Here is a 21443-nt window from a genome sequence, read left to right as displayed (position 1 = left end):
GTCTGGTAGCAGAGGATTATGAGCGGTCATGGTGAAGCAGGTGATGGTAGGTTTTCGCAGTTCAACAGAATTCACTGTCTCTCCTGAGGCTGGCTGTGTGGTCCAGAATTCAGCTGGCTGCTGCAAGAAGTCAGGGCCCTGGCTCCACCTACCTTTACCGGCCAGTTCCAACAGTGTCTTCCCTCGCATGAGGTCATTAGCTGGGTTGTTGACAGAGTCTACGTACCTCCAGACCCAGACGTCCGTCAGCTCCTGGATCTCAGCCACTCTTGTTCCTACAAACACTTTGTATCTACAAGAGTCTGACTGGAGCCAAGTGAGGACTGTTGTGGAATCAGTCCAGAAGACGACATCGCGGATGTTCACAGTCCGCTCTCTTTGCAATAGTGTGGCCAATTGGGCAGCTGTCAGTGCAGCACAGAGCTCTAGCCTCGGCACTGATTGCTGTTTCTTTGGAAATACCCTGGATCTGGCAGTTAGGAAAGACACTTCCACACGGCCAAGTGAGTTCTCTGCACGCATGTAAGCCACTGAGCCGTAAGCTCTCTTTGAAGCATCAGCAAAGATGTGCAGGTCTCGCTGGAGGTTTGAAGTGTCTATCTCAGGGCCCACATAGCAGCGAGGCAGTGAAATCTGAGACAGATGCTGCAACTCCTCCTCCCATGTCAGCCATGATTTCAGCACATCATCAGGCAGTGACGGGTCATCCCAATCTCTTTGCTTTCCCCATAGTTGCTGCACAAGGATCTTAGCCCGCGTCGTGAAGGGGACAATAAAGCCCAGTGGGTCGTACAGGCGTGCCAGGGCCCAGTACATATTTCTCATGGTGAGTTTGGGTTTATCCAGCATCCGATATTTATATCTCAAGGTGTCTGAATTGCAGAGGCAGCGGAGTCTCAGGGCGAGCTCTTGTGGGTCCGTGCCTGACTCGTTGAGCCACAACTCACTGTTTTCGGATCTGGCTTCTCAGGGCAGGTGGCTAATGACCTCAGGGGTGTTACTGGCCCACTGGCGTAGTTCAAATCCACCTGTAGCCAGCAATGATGTCAGTTTGTCTACCAGGTGTCGGGCTTCTTCAATAGAGGGGAGACTCTGCAGGAGGTTGTCCACATAGAAGGACCTTTCTTTGGAGATACGGAAGTGCCAAACGGAAGGACTTGCCATGTGTAGATGCTTGGTGGTTCCAAGAAGTATAGCAAATGCTTGTCCTTAGGGAGCAGCCTCACCTGGTGAAACATGCCCTTGATATCACTGCTGATGGCAATGGTGTGCTCTCTGAATCGCAGCAGTACCCATAGCAGACTGGAACTTAAAGTGGGGCCAGGCAGCAGCAGCTCATTGAGGTCGTCTCCCTTATACGCAAAAGAGCAATTGAAAACAATCCTGTTTTTTTTGTTGTGGCTTACCATGTGATGTGGTATGAACCAGGACTCGGCTGCATCGCTAAGCTCCTCCTCGTAACAGGCGTCTCTCTGTGCTGCGAAGGTTGGCTAACACAGCCCCCTTACATGCCTGGAGCTGTGGCATGTTCTTCACCCTGAGGACGGGAGTGGCACAGCGCTGGATCCCATCGACGTCTACTCGTGTGGTCTTTGTCTCCAACAGTTGGACTGCTTCCTGATCCTGTCTGGATTGTGTGGAAAGCTTCTCACTCCTGTAGGAAAGGATATCTAGCTGCCATAATCTCTCTACACTCTGCAGAAGCTCAGATGCAGGTGAGAGGGTGGATATGTTTAGACACTGTTGTGCTGTTGACTGCTGCTTGATGTGCTTGGTCGGTCCCTTAAGCATCCAGCCCAATCTTGTCTTCACTGCTGCTGACCCCCGGAAGGTCCTAGACGCACTGGCTCCACTGGAGTGATGAGGTGGGGATAGTCTGACCCAATTAACAACAGAGGTTGCACTCTCTTTAGTGCCTGGAGAGGAAGGCCTCTTAGGTGTTTGTGCATCTTAAAAAGTGCATTTATCGGGTATGTGTGCTCGGCCAGACCCAGTTGATCAGCAGTGAATGCTCTGTGTATCTTGAAGGACTTCTGCGGCTGGTCGGCTGGGGAGATGGAGAAAGACACAGCAGCGCCATGCAGAACCCTGAGATCCTGCCGAACAGTTCTGAGAAACAAATCCTCTGGCTCACCAGATAGCTTAAGTCTCTGCGTTGCTGCTGGAAGGAGAATGGTCCGCTCCGACCCATCATCTAGGATGGCATGTGTCTCTAAGGTGTGCTCACCATTGCGCAGCAACACCTTACTCACTTTGAGTAGGACTTGGCTGCACCCGGACCGCCTGTCCAAGTACAGTACGTCATTGGTTGTGCTGACGAGGCAGGACGTATTCTCAGCTGCAGGTTTCAGACCCAGGAGGGGATCTCGTCGGCGATGGGGCACGGTCGGGCTCAGCCCGAAGAAACAACATGGAGCAGCCACCCTGTGGACCCACCACCCGCAGGGACAGGCATCGGGCTCGGGTGCAATGCAGCCCGGGCGGCGGGCCAGTCCGGGGGCCTGGGCGAGCCAATCGCCGGCAGCATATACTAGCTCTTGGGACATGGAACGTCACCTCGTTAGCGGGGGAAGAGCCAGGGCTGGTGCAGGAGGTAGAGCAGTACCAGCTAGATATAGTTGGACTCACCTTCACACACAGCACTGACTCTGCAACCAAGCTCCTGGAGAGGGGTTGGACTTTGTCCTTTTCTTGAGTTGCCCAGGGGGAGAGGTGCTGGGCGGGAGTGAGGATACTCACGAGCCACCGGCTGAGGGGCGCTGTGTTGGAAATCGCCTCCATGTGCCTACGGGTTGCGGGGAGCAAGGCTCTGACTGATGTTTGTGCTTATGCACCAAGCAGAAGTTTGGAGTATCCGGCCTTCTTGGAGTCGGTGGGAGGGGTCCTGGAAAGGACGCCGCCTGCCGACTCCATAGTTCTCCTGGGGGACTTCAACGCTCGTGTGGGCAATGACGGAGAAACCTGGCGGGGGCTGATTGGGAGGAACGGCTTTCCCGATCTGAACCCGAGTGGTGTCTCGCTATTGGACTTCTGTGCTAGCAATGGTTTGGCCAAAACAAACACCATGTTCGAACCTAAGGTGGCTCATAAGTGTACCTGGTACCAGAACACCTTAGGCCGGAGATCTATGATCGACTTTGTAATGGTATCATCTGATCTGCGGCCGTATGTCTTGGACACTTGGGTGAAGAGAGGAGCAGAGCTGTCAACTGATCACCACCTGGTGGTGAGTTGGATCAGATGGCGGGGGAGCCAGCTGGAAAGAAGTGGCAAGCCCAAGCGTGTAGTGAGGGTGAACTGGGAACATCAGGCGGAGGACCCTGTTCGGGAGGTATTTAACTCCCACCTTCGGAATAACTTCTCACACATCCCGAGGGAGGTTGGGGACATGGAATCCGAGTGGACCATGTTCAAAGCCTCTATTCTGGAGGCGGCCGCTAGGAGTTGTGGTCGGAAGGTCATCGGTGCGTGTCGTGGCGTTAACCCGAGAACCCGATGGCGGACACCGGAGGTGAGGGAAGCCGTCAAGCTGAAGAAGGAGGCTTTTTGGGCCGGGTTGGCTCAGGGGTCTCCTGAAGCAGCTGAGAGGTACCGGCAGGTCAGAAGGGCTGCAGCTGCGGTGGTCGCGGATGCTAAAACTTGGGCAACAGAGGAGTTCGGGGAGGCCATGGAGAAGGACCTTCGGTTGGCCTCATGGAGGTTCTGGCAATCCATTCGACGGCTCAGGAAGGGAAAGCAGGGCGTACCCCAGGCTGTTCTCATTTTTCTTTTCTTTTCGGACCCCTTTTGGTCTGTGGACAATTTTGGGTACTGCTACTTTAGGAGAACTTAATGCCACTCTCTGATTTGCTGGGAAAGGTTGAGTTGTGAGTTTTTTTCTTGGATTAAACATGGAAATTGGTATTTCACCTCTGGGTAGCATCAGAAAAGTGTTATTGGCCACAAGTAATGGCTGGTTTACACACATACACAAACACAGGCGAGGTGGACTGCTGTACAACGGGCACTTTGGTAACTGTGGTAACAAATGAATAACACGCCACTGTGAGCAATGTTTAAAGGCAGACCAAACCTTAAGCTGCACACGCTGCATAGAGACGATGGTCATACAGGTAACTCAAGAGAGAGAGAGAAGACTAACTGTTTCTTTCTGTACTCTGAACCAGTTACTAATTACTAAGCAGGTACTTATTGCAGTTTCTAATTACATTGGTTAAGAAATGTTTGCTTGCCTGGTGACTTTAGGCTCAAATGCTTCATAAAAACGGTCAAGTTTGGTGTAAATTAGGTGATGTTTGCTGCCAACCACTCATTAATACCATGTTCAAAATACTTTTTCTGTCCACAAAATGTGTGTCATAATGCATTTATCTTCTGGCAAGTGAAATTGTGTTAAATTTCAACATGTCTTTCTTTTTAGAATTGAAACATGGACAATATAACAGTTCTAACATTCACAATGACTGCATACACTGTCATGGAAAACTACAAACATGGGCTGTTCACTATGTTCCTCCTGCTCTACTCTATTACTATCATTTTGAATTCACTGCTCATTACTGTCATACACCAAAACAAAGCGTTGCATCAACCTATGAATGTGTTCACATGTATGTTATCCATCAATGAAATATATGGCAGTACTTCGTTGTTCCCTGCAATTATGGTTGTGCTCATGTCCGAGACCCATGAAGTAATTGTGAAGTGGTGTATGGCTCAAGTCTATTTCCTACACACATACGCAGCTGCTGAGTTTTTCATTTTAGCTGTTATGGGTTATGACAGATATGCTGCCATCTGTTTCCCACTACATTACCACAGCATCATGTCTAATTCCAAGGTCGCCAAGCTTGTTGCATTAGCAGGTCTATACCCACTCATTGTATTTTCATGTTTTTACTCACTAACCTTGCAGCTGAGCTTCTGTGGAAAAGTCATGCAAAAATTATACTGTGTGAACATGGAGCTAGTCAAAAATTCATGTTCAAATGATAGCCAATTGTACATAAGTACGGTGGGACTTGTAATTCTTCCATTGTTTGTTGTGCCTCAGGTAGTGATGATTGCTTTCTCTTATGTGAAAATTTCACGAGTGTGTATGAATTTATCAAGAGAGTCCCAGAGAAATGCTCTTAAAACATGTATCCCACATTTGTTGTCTTTGCTAATCTACACCATCGGTTTATTATTTGAAATTATCCAAACTAGATTTGACATGACTCGTGTTTCTTTTGAGACACGAATCTTCCTGTCCCTGTACTTTGTCATTCCATCTATTACCAACCCGGTGCTGTATGGACTCGGTACTCAAATAGTAAGAGTTCATATACTGAATCTGTTTGTTAGATACAAGATCCTGCCAACAAACTTAACAAAGGCGGTTGTAGCTTAAATACATACACATATAATTATTAGTGCTGCAGACGCTATACTGAGGGCAAAACTCTTTCATATTAAAATGTGTAACAACATTTCTTAGTAATGCCTTTGATGAAGTGGTTACTCTCCCATGGCCATCAGTGTTCCCTGCACATTTTTTCTTGCCTTGGAGTCTTTACCTTTATTTTTATGATGCTAAAGATAAACTAAACTAAACATCTTGTGACTCAAAGCCGTGGTTCAGATTTGGAAGTGATGAAAAGCCATATTTATAAACACTTGAATATATGATATACTATTGTGTTAACTGATATTTATGGTAGTAAACACTTCTGTGTCAGAAATAAATGAAATATGTGTACAGTATATAATTTTTCATTGTACAGGATTGCATTTACTTTGTCGCATTTATAATGCATGATTGTGCACAGACATTATCGACCCTCCCCTTACTTTGTCTTCTAGTAAGTTTAACATTATATTGTCAAAAGCTTTTTTTTGACCTTTAATAAGAAAAGGCAGACAGTTTTAAATTAAGGTGAAGACTGGCAGACCTAACACAAACAGCTGGAATCCCTTGTCCTCCCTGAGTAATTTCTCATAACATTTTCTTATCATTTGTTGCACTGCATTCGTGTGTTAATTAAAATTGCGCACTGTACCAGTTTGTTTTGTCGTTAATGTCAACAGAAATAAATCTGAATATCATAAGAATATGTGTGTTTGAAGAGGAAAGACATAATCAAAAATATATTTTGTTTGCGCATCCAGTTGTTTAACAATGAAAGGGTTATTTAAGATGATCTGTAGCCACAGTTAATCAAGTTGAATGAGATCTTAATTTGCCAAACAACTGTTTTGATCCTCTAAAATCAATTGTATGCAGGTTTAGTGTCACACTGCAAAGCTTTAAAACTGCAAAAACAGTTTCAGCACAAGGCATGTATTTTATTTATGCTGTATTCATACTTTAGTAAAATTGGACCTTTACCCGTCCTATAGTTAAAGCCTAATTTGTTGAGTCTGACAACGCCTGCCATAAACGCCTGCCATATGGTCCAGGAAGTTTAACACAGGCTCATGCACTGTTGGCATCAGGTACTGCCAAGTTTTCAAGGTTGTTGCATGTTTGTCACTGCACAAGTCTAAACAGTCTGCAGTAACCTTTGCAGCAGCTGCAGCTGTCTCAGAAAACATATCACACTAACAAACTGAAGGGGAAGCTAACATACATTTCCTGACCATTTAACATTATTCATATTATAAAATAATGAATGAAGCAACAATAAACTGCACAAATCCCAAACGTAATTCAGAGCCAAGTGGAGTGGCAATTGAAATTCAGACCGGGAGGGAAGAGAGGAAAAAGAGAAAACCCACATTGTCAAATTATTTTCGAAGCCTAGTATTCACTCGTCACTCAGATTCAATAAATTGATTTCAAATATGATATGTGGATAATACCTACAACCAACAATTTACAGCACTGGAACTGGATTCAAGGAGAGAGTAGCTGCTGTCAAAATATTGTAAAACACCCAAATTATATGATTGCACTCAAAAATACGGGCAAAGTATTCAATATTTGTTCATCATTATGGTTACTTTTGTATACACGTTAGACCGGAGCCCAGATGAAGAGCGGTTCAAAATAACCCTGATGAATAGCAGCCCACGGTCTTCAGCCACCTTGCCTGGACCAGGGAAACCGGGGAACCCTCCCCGAGCCAGACCCAGGAGGGGATCTCATCAGCGATGGGGCCTGGTCGGGCTCAGCCCAGAAAAACAACATGGAGCAGCCACCCTGTGGACCCAACACCCGCAGGGAGAAGCATCGGGGTCGGGTGCAATGCAGACCGGGCGGCGGGACGGGCCGGGGGCATGGACGAACCGATCGCCGGCAGCATAGACTAGCTCTAGGGATGTGGAACGTCGCTAGCGGGGGAAGAGCCGGGGCTGGTGCAGGAGGTGGAGCAGTACCAGCTAGATATAGTTGGACTCACCTCCACACCCAGCACTGGCTCTGGAACCAAGCTCCTGGAGAGAGGTTGGACTTTGTCCTTTTCTGGAGATGCCCAGGGTGAGAGGCGCCAGGCGAGAGTTGGGATACTCACGAGCCACCGGCTGAGTGCAGCTGTGTTGGAGTTCTCCCCGGAGAACGAGAGGATTACCTCCATGTGCCTACGGGTTGCGGGGAGCAAGGCTCTGACTGTTGTTTGTGCTCATGCACCAAGCAGAAGTTCAGAGTATCCGGCCTTCTTGGAGTCGGTGGGAGGGGTCCTGGAAAGGACACCGCCATAACTCCATAGTTCTCCTGGGGGACTTCAAACCTGGCGATGGGTGACTGGGAGGAACGGCTTGCCCGATCTGAACCCGAGTGATGTCTCGCTATTGGACTTCTGCTAGCCACGGTTTGGCCATAACAAACACCATGTTCAAACCTAGGGTGGCTCATAAGTGTACCTGGTACCAGAACACCTTAGGCCGGAGATCTATGATCGACTTTGTAATCGTATCATCTGATCTGTGGCCGTATGTCTTGGACACTCGGGTGAAGAGAGGAGCAGAGCTGTCAACTGATCACCACCTGGTGGTGAGTTGGATCAGATGGCGGGGGAGCCAGCTGGAAAGAAGTGGCAAGCCTAAGCGTCTGACCCGGACGGGAGACATCGTCGGGTGGTGGAAAGAGCACTTTGAGGAACTCCTAAACCTGACCAACATGGTCAGGAGGCAGCCCCTGAAGACTGGAGGGGGGGGGGGGCACACCCATATCCCTGGCGGAGGCTGCTAAGGTAGTCAAAAAGCTCCTTGGTGGCAAGGCGCCGGGGGTGGATGAGATCTGCCCTGAGATGCTGAAGGCGCTGGACACTGTTGGGCTGTCTTGGCTGACACGCCTCTTCAATGTTGCATGAAGGGCCGGGATCAGTGCCCATGGACTGGCAGACCGGGGTGGTGGTTCCCATTTTCAAAAAGGGGGACCGGAGAGTGTGCTCGAATTATCGGGGTATCGCACTACTCAGCCTCCCGAGGAAGGCTTATGCCATGGTGCTGGAAAGGAGGCTCCCACCGTTTGTCGAACCTCGGATTCAAGAGGAGCAGTGAGGATTCCGTCCCGGCCGTGGAACAGTGGACCAGCTCTTTACCCTCGCAAGACTACTGGAGGGGTCCCGGGAGTTTGCCCAACCAGTCTACATGTGCTTTCTGGACTTGGAGAAGGCTTTTCGACCGGGTCCCTCGGGGGTTCTTGTGGGGGTGGTGCGGGAGTAGAGGGTTCCGGACCCGTTACAACGGGCCATCTGGTCCATGTACGTGTCCGTATTCTCGGCAATAAGTCAGACACGTTCCCGGTGGGTGTTGGCCTCCACCAGGGCTGCCCTTTGTCACCGTTGCTGTTTGTGACTTTCATGGACAGGATATCTAGGTGCAGCCGAGGGGTGGAAAACGTCAGGTTCGGGGGTCTCTGGATCGCTTCTCTGTTGTTTGCAGATAATGTGGTCCTATTGGCCTCCTCGGATCGTGACCTCTAGCATTCATTAGGGGGGTTTGCATCCGAGTGTGAAGTGGCAGGGATGAGAGTTAGCACCTCCAAATCTGAGGCCATGGTGCTCTGCTGGAAACCAGGGGATTGCTCCCTCCAGGTGGGGAGGGAGTGCCTACCGCAAGCGAAGGAGTTCAAGTATCTCGGGGTCTTCTTCACGAGTGAGGGTAAGATGGAGCGGGAGATCGACAGGCGGATCGGTGTGTCTGCAGCAGTAAAGCAGGTGCTGCACCAGACCGTCTTGGTGAAGAGGGAGCTGAGCCGGAAGGCGAAGGTCTCAATTTACCAGTTGGTCTACGTTCCGGCCCTCACCTATGGTCACGAACTCTGGGTCATGACCGAAAGATCAAGGTCGCGGCTACAAGAGGCCGAAATGAGTTTCCTCTGTAGGGTGGCCGGGCTCAGCCTTAGAGATAGGGTAAGGAGCTCGGACATCAGGAGGGAACTTGGAGGTGAGATGCTACTCCTTCGCGCCTCAGCTAAGGTGGTTCAGGCATCTAATCAGGATGCCTCCTGGGCGCCTCCCACTGGAGGTTTCCCGGGTACGCCCAACTGGTAGGGGACCCCGGGGAAGACCCAGAACGAAGGATTACATCTCCCAGCTGGCCTGGGAACGCCTCGAGATCCCCCAGAATGAGCTGGGAAATGTTGAGGGGAGAGGGAAGTCTGGGTCAGCCTGCTTGGCCTGCTGCCACCGCAAACCAACCCCAAATAAGCGGAGGAAAATGGATGGATGGATGAACCTTTGTAACTCTTAACAGGTGCTGCACAAACAGTGTAAATGTCTTAGAGGCAGAGGCCATCATACAGGCCATCACAAGGTAAACATGTCTTCTCTTTGTGTTAGTTATATGTGTATGCCTCGCATGATTCAGTTATTATTATTGTCTCTGGAGTGAACCTTATATTACAGCACTGCAGCAAATTCTCCACTGTTTTTAAGTCACCTTTCTGCATCTTAAACCAGTTGAAGTGGAACAATTTATTCCCATTTCACTCCAACAGGTTTACTTTTTGTAAATATGAGATTCCATAATGGCTATTTGTGTACATACTTACACGGTTTCCTGTGTTGATCCTCTTCTGTGTTATTCTTTGTGAATCATCATCATCATCATACCCTACAGAATAGGAGAGCTTGGGGCTTTCATATACACCGATTGCCTGTGTATTATATTTGCACACTATTATCATCCTTTGTCTAAAATTAGTAAATGTGATTATGAGACAAAACATTTAACAACGGGTCTTACTTCAGTGTGCCCTTTGCCATACTTTATTCAATAAAAAAGTAACGTAGCTACAATATGTCACACTTGTGCAATGTCAGTCAATTTCCAATGGCATGGTAATGTGTTTTAGTTATACAAAGCATGCTTGTACATTAAACACTTAATAAATACAGTTACTCCTCTTAACACTTAAAAAAAAAATCATCTTCTTGCAATTTTAAGGGGCAAATTGTAAAATAAGTGTCAAAAACACAACGCGGTGAAGGAAAGGGTCGACACCAGTACTCTCCAGACCGAACGCACTTTGAAATACAAAACTGTTTTACAAACAATTAGGTAGACGGCATGCATACAAAAATAGACAACTATTCTGATCATTCCTTTGTAATTTACAATACTAGTTCATTATTGCCAAGCATTTATTTGTGCTCCTGTTTTGAGGAATAGCTTGCTTTCTACATCTTCTCTCATCTCTCTTGGAAAAGTACAATGTACATTCACAATCACTGAGGCACAGCACTTGATTTACAATTTGTATAAGTACCCCAAAACATTGTGTAGTAACTGTTGTTGCAGTAATGTAATATTAAATATGCATATATGCTTAACACCCTGTACACTCATAGAACAAACACACCCTTAAATCATACACACATGCATAACAAAATGTTGTGTACATCCAAAATAGCTTTGCTTTTAATTCCTCCGTCAGAAGTTACAGAGCGGCTGTACACAACTCCAGCATAAAGTTCAAAACGAATCAACAGAAGCGAGGGGAGGCGGCCATGCATGTGAGCGATGGATTACAAAGCTCTCCGACACGTCTTTGACACGGACACAAAGTGCTTATTTGTCAGTCGTAAACCCTGTTATTTTATCATTGTAAGAGCCCTCATCTTTGAAATTGAAGAGGGATAACAAGTCTTTATGCTCCTGCACGGTGAGCAAGGTTGAAGGAGCTGTAAAAGGAAAGGAGATGCAGAGCCGAGCGGGTAAAGGGAGGTTTTTTGGTGCCTTTTAGCTCCAGCTAAGGGATGCCAGCAGTGTGAGGCACAGGCAGAGGCGATTGGTTTGAGGTTTAATTAGCACACTGATCCTCACAGTTTACCCTAAAAAACCCAATGACCGATTTGTGTCTTGAAGAGGGACATTCTGTAATAAAGAGAAGGTAACAATTAGAAATTAGCCAATAAATCACACATGTATGGAGAGACACAAATGCTAAAAAAAATGTTACCTTAAGGGAGCTGTTGAGGATCCGGAGACGATGAAGCTTGTCATTGAGCAACGGGTCATTTACTCGGCGGACAAATGAGCGCTTGTACTCCAGGCGGTTGACTGATCTGTGGTCAGCCGATGTGGACAGACTGCTCTGCTCCAGAGCCCTGTACAAGTCTCCCAGAGAGTCAGACTGCATCCTGCAGTCCCGTCCATGGCCTGGTAAGAAGGACAAGCAATCATCAACAAAGATTTTACTTTGAACTGAAGTCAAGGATGAGATTTCAATTTTGTTTTATTTTTTTACAGCAAATTATAAGTTAACAACCTGCATACAGAGACTTTTTCTGAATTATCTCCTTTTTTTAAAACCAAACAAACACACTTCAGTGGTATAACCTTTAACAAAATAATCTCAGCAGTGAATGTGGCACCGCTCCACTATGTGAAGATTAGCCAAATTCATTCAAACTCATTCATTCACAAATCTCTTGGTCTCTCCCTCTCTTTGGCTTCTACTCTATCAGCTGATTACGGGCGTTCACTCTGAAGTTAACCGACCAGATTCTGCCACAATCTCCCTAAGCCAATCACATCGTTGCTGTCAAATTTTAAAAGTATGAAGCGATGTGACTGTCCTCCACCCCATTCACCTCGAGTCTCCATCATATCCTGGGCCGATCCTGCTCCTTATCTCATCATCAGATCTTCAGCAACTCCCTTCACCACCACAAACACCAGTGTCTAGACTCCAGGTAGGAATATTCCTGATCTAACCACAGCATCACTACCCTCTTTAATATACTACATCACGATGGAGTCTAATCACCAAAGACTGGGCTGCAACTACTGGCAATTTGGATGAATCTGCCAATTATTTTCTTGATGAAAGGAAAGTTGTGTAAAATACCGTCACAATTACCAAGAACCAAAGGGACAACTTCAATTTGAATATTTTGTCCGACCACCGGTCAAATACATCCAGTCTAGTGTATTTTGTTTTCTGTAATTCAGGTTATCCTTCAGTTTACTCCGTGAAAATAAGTGATCTCAACATACTGAGACATCAAATCAATCAGAATTTATTGAAAATAAGCAGAATTAAAATAAACAAAACAGTTTTAAACATTATATTAAAGGTCCATCTAAAATGAACAACTTTTTGCAAGCACTATACGAAAGTAATCTGTGTCCTCTCCTGTTTAATCAGATAATATATATATATATATATATATATGGTCGTCTTTACAGGCTCACAGGAAGTACTTTTCAGCTCTTCATTATGAGATTTTTAGGGAGAAGTGCACAGCTTGTACATCATTCTAATAAACTACAAGGGCCCCTCTTGTCTCCCGTTTACATACACTGCCCTCTGCTGGCATGATACTAACACTACACTAGTGCCAGGTAGTCATCACTCTATTTTGTGTTTGGGAAGCAGGGTGATGCGTTCTGAAGCTCTGGGGCTGTGCTTTGAAATGTATCATGCTTTATTTGCCGCCTGTTTTGTTTTTCTTTCTTGTCTTTACAGGCAGTGATGGAGAGAGCGAACGATAGAGCGATAGATAAATGAGGACAAGAAGAAAGGACCCTTAGGCGCGTTGCTTTATCTTGTTCAGAATTCAACATTAACATGGGCTGAAAGGATTCCTCCTCGCTTCACCATTCAAACATTGCCGAGAGGCACAATGACATCTCGATCGAGCGAGAAAGAGAGAGAGAGAGAGAGAGAGAGAGAAAGAGTGAGTGTGTGAGAGAGGAGTGAACTGCCAAGATAAATCACTATCAAATAAGATGCTAAAATTCATCTCACTTAGACAACCTGCCCTGGAGGTCTTTGAGGGAAGGCAAATGGGCTGGCTTCAAAATCAATCCAATGAAGCGATAATAGCGAGTATTCAACCTCTGACATTTGCTGACTCTGACTGCCTGTAAGCAGCTTCGATAAAATAACTGACGACAGATAAGAACGCTTGCTCAACACTGCAGAAGAAAAGACTGATCTGCATGTAACAGTGTGACAGTGTAGGAGAGGTCCCCACATTTCAGGGTGATCTCAGTTATATTGTTAAGTGTGCGACACCTTGATCTCCTCTAATGGCCTACTGCAGTGGTTCCCACCCTTATCTGTGAGACGTATCCCCACAGCCCTGTCAGATTAGCTCTAGTACCCCTTCATTGACACCCAACATCTTGTTCCAAATGTACTGATTTTATCTCATTTTAAACAGGCTGTTGCCTAACACTGTTGTTGATATAAAAAAATATATTGCCACTTATTTTTCCATGCAAGACATAGTGATCCGGAAATTGTTTTCAGTCAAGTTTGTATTCGCTTCAGTACCACTTGGGGTGGCAGAAGCCGGACATTTCAACAGTTTATCTATTACTTCTTTCGACTTCTCTGCTCACTTGCAGCTTACTAGTTTTTTTTCACGCAGTCTCAATCGCAGCTCGTGGTGTTAAGCTTCTAGTAAGTGTCTCAGCTTGGTGGGAAGCATGTCCTGTGCAGTTGGTTCATAATAAATGTCAGCCAATATGTAATCCTATTTGTGTGGTAGTTTCCTCTTGAACACAAATATGTGAATAAAGGTTTTTTGACAAATCATAATTTCAAATGTTTCTAATTAGCTGAGCTACTTTACATTCTTTCCAGGTATTCTGTGGCAACTGCAGGAGTCAACCTTGAGTTTCACGTATGCACAAACAAATGTAGGGTTGCGACTAATCATTATTTTTCTATTATTTGTCTGTTGGTTATTTTTGGCAATTAATCAATGTATCCTGTTGGTTAAAAATTTCCATCACAGTTTCCCAAAATGTCTGTTTTTTGGGAATTGATTATCAAAATGTTTCAATGGATCAGCTAACTGTTTCAGTTCTAGTTTGATGTAATATATTATATTCTTAAACCTTGTTATAATCTTAAAGGTCTATGCTTGAGGTTCATGTGAAAAGATGTAAAACAGAGATGCTGTGTGTCTGACCACTGCCTCTGGCCCGGTCCAGCTGGTAGTGATGGGGCTCTCTCTGATCCGATGCAGCTGTGGTGGCGGCTAAGATAGCATGGAGCCCGCTGTCCCTGGGTAGCGTGAAGCTGCGGGGTTTCCCTCCTGCATCTGAGTCGATGCTGGACCTATGGGGCAGAGGCAGGGCTCTGTACTGTTCTTGCAGCAGGCTGCGCTGTGTGGGCAGGGTGGACTGCCTGCGGTACTCCATCGCCAGTTGGTCTCTGTCCTCAGATAGCAGGGTCTCCTCCACCGGAAACGTCTGGAGGTAGTGCATCCTTGCGTTGTTTTCCATCTGGTCCTGCCATGAGTTTCGGTGGCTGCTCGTCTTCTGGCCGGAGGAGACGCCGTTGTTGCTGCTGCTGCTGCTACCGTCCTGAGGTTTAGAGTGAAAGTCATCATGAGAGGAGCGGGACTGGAAAGTGTCGGAGGAGGAGAGGTGGCCACGTTTCGGTTCCAGGTAGGGACTCACCTAAACAAAAACAGACGGTTAGCAAGAAAAAAAAGAGAGGTTTGCCACATCTACTAAACTACGGGCTGCTAGACTCACTGAGGATGCTCTGGGGTAGGTGTCATAAGGTGGTGGCGGACTGTCCTGTTTGGGCATCGAAGGCATCTCCATGTCCTCATGATCACTCTCACTCCAGTAATCTGTCATGAACAAAGATTGTGTCATGTTTTTTTTGTTTTTTTTAAATCTCTATTGCAGAATCAAAATCAAGCTCTTTAAATGCAGAGCAATGCAAATACACTTTTGTCAAAACAAAGCAGTTACACTCACACCTGTATCAGAATCTTCACACCCGGACTTCAGTAGCTGGTAGTTTAGAGAGACTGAGGTTCGCCATGGCTTATGAGACTTTAGTACATGTTTGTAGTCGATACAAATAATACATGCGTACAATTTATGATAGCTTTATAAACTGTTGCGTTCCCATGAATCAGTGTTCTGACAGGTGTAGCTGCAGTGTAGGTGTTCAGGTCTAACTGTTGAGGCTGAATATGGAGACGGATGACTCAAGAGCACTTCCTGTTCAGTCCTCTGGAGGTGTTGAGAGTCTAATTTAGCAACTTGTCTGGGAAGGAAGAAGCCCCCCTCTTCATAAAACCAACGACAAACCTGGTCTCACCCGCCCCCACCTTGGCAAAGTTTCTACGTAGGCTCCTCTGAATAGCACAAAGGTTGGTTACATCATTTCCGGTCCATTCGCGTGACAAACCAAATAACAGCAGAATATGAAAATAACAAGAACGCCTTCAGCCCCTAAAATTAGCATTTATATTCAGCACAAAACAGAGAAGCTTGAATCGGATACCGAGGTGAAGTGAAGCTGGAAAGAGGTGTTAAAAAACCTCTGGCAATAATGTAAAAATAAAACGTATTTATTGAATTCTCATATTTGCAGCATGTATAAGATGGGGCTGAAGGAGCAGATACATTGTGATAGAAAACGACTGCTGTGAACCTTTGATATGGAATTAAAACCTCGCCAAGAGGAGACCAGGCAAAATTATTATTCATGCGTACGTCATTACTTATTAAATGTGATTCCTCAATCTCAGTGTTTATAATAAGTGTTGACCAGCAACATGTAACAGCCGGAGATTCACAGTGAACAGCCTGTGACTAATCTCACCTTGGTCCTGGCGAATTTTCTCCTGCTCCGAGTAGCCTGCCACTGCCATACTGAGACGACTCAGCCACCTGTGGGGGGAAATAACGGTTGTATGCGTCTCCCTGTTTGACCAATCACCCTCATAAAACTGCTCTGTTCAAGGAGAGTGGGCAGTCCTGTAGGGGGATTGAATTTCCCGGCCAGCAGGGGTATAAATGTGGTTGCAGATGTGGGATCGGGGGAGTTTACAGCACGACTATCACAGCCTCATTAACTCACCGCGACATGTCGTCTACATTTTCCGCTGCAAAGTAGAACGTCTTTATCTTCGGATGGCAAGCCTTGAAAGCACTGAAAGGGAACCAAGGGTATTTTTAATCATATGTAAGCACAAGAACGGGGACGTATAGCGCAAATTAACATATCAATACAAAAGGCCGCCGAGGTAAACAGGCACCCAGTCTCACACACACACACACACACACACACACACACACACACACACACACACACACACACATTCAGACTGACACAAAAACAGCAAGACTTTGCATCATTAGATAAACTGCTCTGCTTATTTTTGTGAGCTGTTAGTAAGTCTGAGGCAGTTTAAATTAGCGTGCATGCAAAACAATCCAGGACTGAGTTTCATGATTAAGATATATATACAAAGCCATGTTCATGAAACACAATGCCTTTATGATGATTTTTATAACCTCTGAATTTGATTTTAACCCATTAGTGAACAACAAATGCATTAAATGTGCTAACAGTTATTTGCCACAAAGTATATTGTATAAAGAAGCACATTCATTAACTGAACTGTCTATGTGAGATTTTGCAAAAAGATATTTTGGGTTTCTTTAAAAGCAAGATCCTTAAACCAGATCAGATTTAGCTACTGATGATCTAAATATTTCATTTAAAATCTTAAAGCTTAAAGGTTCTCATGGAGTTTTTTTAAATTTGTATTTATTATCTCTAATAGTGCTATGGAGCTGTTTTGCTATGAGTGGGTGTCCGTTTAGTTGGTCTTGTGCACACTGCATTGAAAATACCTTAAAAATCAGATTTGTAAATGTGGAAAGAAATGTCTTCATCCCATTTGTTAGAGCTCAAGAATACACGCAATGTGTTTACGTGAGTAACCCTGAACGAAAGCTAAACTTGTTTTTGTTAAGAAGTTGAATCAGTGGGGCACATTCATATCTCTAGCCTTCCTTTCTCATGTAGCAAAGGAATTTAGGTCGTTACCTTTCTTTGCTTTAGCTGGAGAACATAAAAACAAATCTGTGTCTCACTCTTTCATCGACGTTATAACTTCTCCACATTACTAAACCTACTCCATCAACATTCAATCTCAACAAATGATCAGCCATCCCTGTAGATACTAACCTCAGGTCCAAAAAGCATGAATCAGTTAAATTATCACTGATAAAATGTGATCTACACACTTCTAGTTTTACACTTTTAGGTGTCTAACTTTTTACAGATATATTTCATAATATTATTGTACTACGTACTGGTAATTTCAGTCTTCTGCATGCACTATTATAAGCACTGCTACTGCTTTTTATTCATGATCTCAGATTTAAATTAATATCCATAAATGCCATAAATGTGTGAACACTAAAATGTTACTGGTGCAATGTGCACAATGTGCACAATGTGTGTTTGTGAGTCAGACGTCCTCTGGAATTGACCATGCAAAACGGACAATTTCAAATATATATGCCAATGTTTTTCCTGCCAAAAAACAATTTGCACAAGGTTACCTCTGCACCGACAATACATTTGTAGCGTTGCATCTTAATATGCAACATGCAGTCTCTGCTGTCGGCTTTGTGAGTGGTATTCAACAAATTTGTATCTAGTTTTATCCAATTTTGAGGCTAAATGGAAAAGCAATGCTTGATCTCTGGTCAGTACTCACTACTTCCGTCTGCATTCAGTGGCGCGATCAATCTTGAACTCCGGGAGGCTGACAAAGCCCTCCGCCTTCTCATCCTGTGAGGAGCAAACACAGAGTTAATTCACAGTGCCACATCACAGATAAGGGCTGAATGCTGTGAATTTCTCTTTTGTGAAATTCATCATATTCACCTCCTCGTTCATGTACCAGTACAGGCATGCGTCTTTCAGGATAAACCAGTACTTCTTCCACTTCTGTGAGAAATAGGTTTTAGCGTCTTTCTTTTTCCACAGCCAGCCCTCACAGTCGCCCTGACCCAAGTCTCTGCAGGAAATCCGCCGCTTGCTGATTGAAGACATAGGACTTCCAGCTGCAGGCGCCAGCAGGGGAGCAGAACAGACGAGGGGGTCAGAAAACACTCCCGGAGAAGCATGTTTGGGTTTGAGTGCATGTGAGCACTCGAGTAAAACTCTTTAAATAAATGCTCATACCTTTACTCTTCTTCTTTGACCTCGACATCAGAGAGGATCGCTCAAACACCTGCAAAGTAAACAGGAATGATGACATGCTGATCCCACGGTTGCTAAAAGCTCCCGCTTCCACACTAGCTTACAACAACAACAATATGAATTTTCACAGACATAAGGGACTGACATGGTAGAGGGATGCAGAGTCAGAGCTGGATGTGGACAGGGAGACTTCCATCTGGAGGGCGGGGACGAGCGTGTAATGGGTGGGGCTGGCTCCGCGCTCAGTCTTCCTCCTGTTCTGACTCAGGCTGCGTCCCAGCAGGAAGTCCTCCCCCGGGGTTTTATCTTCACTCGCAAAACGCAGCAGGGAATTCTCTGCAAGGACACAACAGAGGCAAACTCAGTGCTACACACAATGTATGCCATTTTACTTACACTAACTTACATACTAAATGCCTGTACAGTTCCACTGAATGTGTCTAAATTACAAGACGCTGCATCATTTTAGTAAGCTCGTTTGTCAGTTATTAACCTAGTCAAGTAATTTTACATTGACTATGAACTTTTATGTTGTTTTCTTTATGTAATCTGCTCAAAGACCAGTCAGTTTGCCTGTCATCTAGATCTCTCTCTTTGAGATCAGTGAATGCTGACGTTTCAAAAGACTTCCTAAAGAGGAAGGCTGTTGTCAGGCAGGAAGGCCTCAAAACTTCCAAATAGTGTCTGTTGTAGATAAATATAGCATCATCACTTCTTTTGAAAAGCCCAAAGGAGCAACATACTGAATCGACAACGTCCCTAGAGGCAACAAACGCATCTCTCAAGTCTTTCTTTGGGACTGAAATAAAGCAATCCAGTCTCCTCCCACTCAATTTATCACCGAGCTCGACAGTCACCAACAAAATGTGAAAATCTCGGGATATATTTCCACAGTTGCCAAAGCAACGGTGTACTTTTTATATCCAAACCAGAGGGAAACGGCAAAGCTGAGAGCGAGAAAGAGAGGGATGACGGGAAAAAAAGGAGCAGTAACAGATTGTGAACACATGGAGGAGATCGAGGCACGAACTGATATCCAGCATGTTATCGGTTTCGACGGGCAAGCTGATCCTTCTACTTTCTGGCTCGGAGATCTGAGAGGGTGAGGATATTATGAGATATCCACCCACTCACTTCAGCTCCCTCTGTCCCTCTCTGTCTCCCTCCTTTCTCTCTCCCCCCCCCCCCCCTTTCTTTTTCTCTCTCCCACTGCCTCCCACTCACCTCTCCTGCTCTCTCTCTTCAGCTTGGCCAGGTCTTCGTTGTCTCCCACCCAGTTGTACTCCATCGGCATTGAGATGGGCCTAAGCCTGCCTGGAGCAAGGAGGCGCGGGGAACGTCAATATTACACAGCAGCCCACACACACACACACACACATCAAACAGCTGTAGACGTCTCAAAAACATCTCGAAAGCATACAGACGTCACATTCGCAGGGCTTTGAGCTCTTGGCTCTCACAATTACAGCAGAGTCTTTAGATGAGACCAGGGTCTTACCATAGGTGGGAGTGCTCCCCCTGCGGACTGATGACACCTCTTGGTTCTGGTCGTACTCGTAACAGTACAGTATCGCATCTTCCTCCACCAGAGGAAATTGCCGGTGACACTCCTGGTCCAGGTAGGAGTTTGGTGACTCAGATCCCTCGGCGATAAGGACGTCCGATTGAGGATCGTCACCCGACAGGTTGCTCTTGTCATCTCTGTGGTAACGGAAAGCAGGAAGTCATTTTAATGTCAGTGAAGATCTAGACTAATATTAGAGAAAATAAATAGCAATGCCACCAACAGAATATATGGTGAAAAGCATGTAAACCAATAATGTGTTAGTCCATCCCTCAATACTTTCTCACTTCTCTGGCCTGTCTGTGGCTCTCAGCCCCAAGCCCATTCTTTCATATGTATATTTTTAAAACAAGATCACAGATATATAATAAATTATAGAAGAAAATATGTATGTATGTATACTGTATATATATATATATATATATATATATATAATTTACAGTCAGTGAATAAATTACATTACAACAAGACTAAATAGGAGTCTACCGCCACGCTACCAGCTGGTGCTTTGAGATAACTGCTAACATCAGCATGCTCTCAGTGACAGGTACCCCGTGGGGTTTTTCTTAGTTAGTTGTTATGTTTACATTCAGTGTTTCTCGCCTAAGTGGACCGTGTATCCATGAGACGTGACAACATGTCGAATGCATTTCTCTCCTCAAAAACACTTGCAGAGCCTTTTGGCAATCTTTTTATTTTTATTTTTTTAACTCTGCCATTGTTTACGTCCATGTTTGCTAGCTACGGTATCTGTCTTTGTCTTCAATGCATTTGTGAGTGCAATGCTACACTTCTTTGTGTTTTACCGCCACCAACTGTCAAAGGAGTAACACGAAAACCGATGGCAGGGATGTGTATGTGGGTGTGCTCGTTCAGGTGCCTGTGCGTCCTTGCGCCTGACACAATTAAAACACTTTTAATAGCATTGCTCCACAGCTCCACTAGTGGTGAAAAACTCCACAGGGTCCCTTAATTTGGTAAAACACGCGCTACTGGTGAACTGTGTGTTTTATGTGTAAGTGTGAGTTCACCTGGGGGTGTAGGGCTCTTCAGGAGGAGGCGGGATGTAGAGGTCCTGCAGAGCACAGCTGCTCCTCCTGGATGGCGTACTTAAAGTGCTGGTGGGCGTGGCGACACTGCTGCTGGGGCTCTGAGGGAAGATTGGCTGTGTGTGAGTGAACGTGTGAGTGTGTGTGTGTGTATGTGTGTGTGTGTGTGTGTGTGTGTGGGTGTGTGTGTGTGTGAGCATGTACAAAAGAGTGAGAGAGACAGGCAGACAGGGAGACACAGGAAGAGTTACAGGGATTGACACAGACAATTTGGAGTTCACAGCAGTCCAGTCAGTCAGTCAGTCAGTCAGGGACCATTTGTTCGGTTCAGGCTGTGGTGCTGAGCATCTCAACCGTGAAATGAGCAGCCTGCTGTACGTTTCTGATGCTCTAGTTCTAACTAGTGCACACAAGACGA

The 21443-nt window shown here is 45.5% G+C and overlaps 2 protein-coding genes across 2 annotated transcripts in view; one reads left to right on the top strand and one right to left on the bottom strand.

Annotated features, from left to right (window-relative positions):
• Positions 1-4429: 4429 nt before the first annotated feature.
• LOC142960165 (olfactory receptor 52D1-like) lies at positions 4430-5392 on the top strand. Its single transcript, XM_076101831.1, has one exon. The coding sequence runs from the start codon at positions 4430-4432 to the stop codon at positions 5390-5392; it is 963 nt and encodes a 320-aa protein (XP_075957946.1).
• A 4784-nt stretch (positions 5393-10176) lies between these two features.
• Positions 10177-21443, bottom strand: part of LOC142960135 (connector enhancer of kinase suppressor of ras 2-like) — a 28191-nt gene continuing 16924 nt past the window's right edge. The window contains exons 10-22 of the mRNA XM_076101775.1: positions 21008-21141; positions 19911-20113; positions 19637-19726; positions 18558-18748; positions 18395-18443; positions 18095-18273; positions 17925-17998; positions 16271-16342; positions 16013-16080; positions 14926-15026; positions 14355-14847; positions 11387-11586; positions 10177-11301 (exon numbers count right to left, since the gene is read on the bottom strand). Of these exons, the coding sequence (XP_075957890.1) occupies positions 11254-11301; positions 11387-11586; positions 14355-14847; positions 14926-15026; positions 16013-16080; positions 16271-16342; positions 17925-17998; positions 18095-18273; positions 18395-18443; positions 18558-18748; positions 19637-19726; positions 19911-20113; positions 21008-21141 (1902 nt within the window). The 3' untranslated portion in view covers positions 10177-11253. The remainder of the gene's footprint in view (positions 11302-11386; positions 11587-14354; positions 14848-14925; positions 15027-16012; positions 16081-16270; positions 16343-17924; positions 17999-18094; positions 18274-18394; positions 18444-18557; positions 18749-19636; positions 19727-19910; positions 20114-21007; positions 21142-21443) is intronic.

Source organism: Anarhichas minor, unplaced genomic scaffold, assembly GCF_050575085.1.
Source record: "Anarhichas minor isolate MPS153535 unplaced genomic scaffold, ASM5057508v1 ptg000027l, whole genome shotgun sequence".
NCBI lineage: Eukaryota > Metazoa > Chordata > Actinopteri > Perciformes > Anarhichadidae > Anarhichas > Anarhichas minor.
This window is presented reverse-complemented; position numbering and strand designations above follow the sequence as displayed.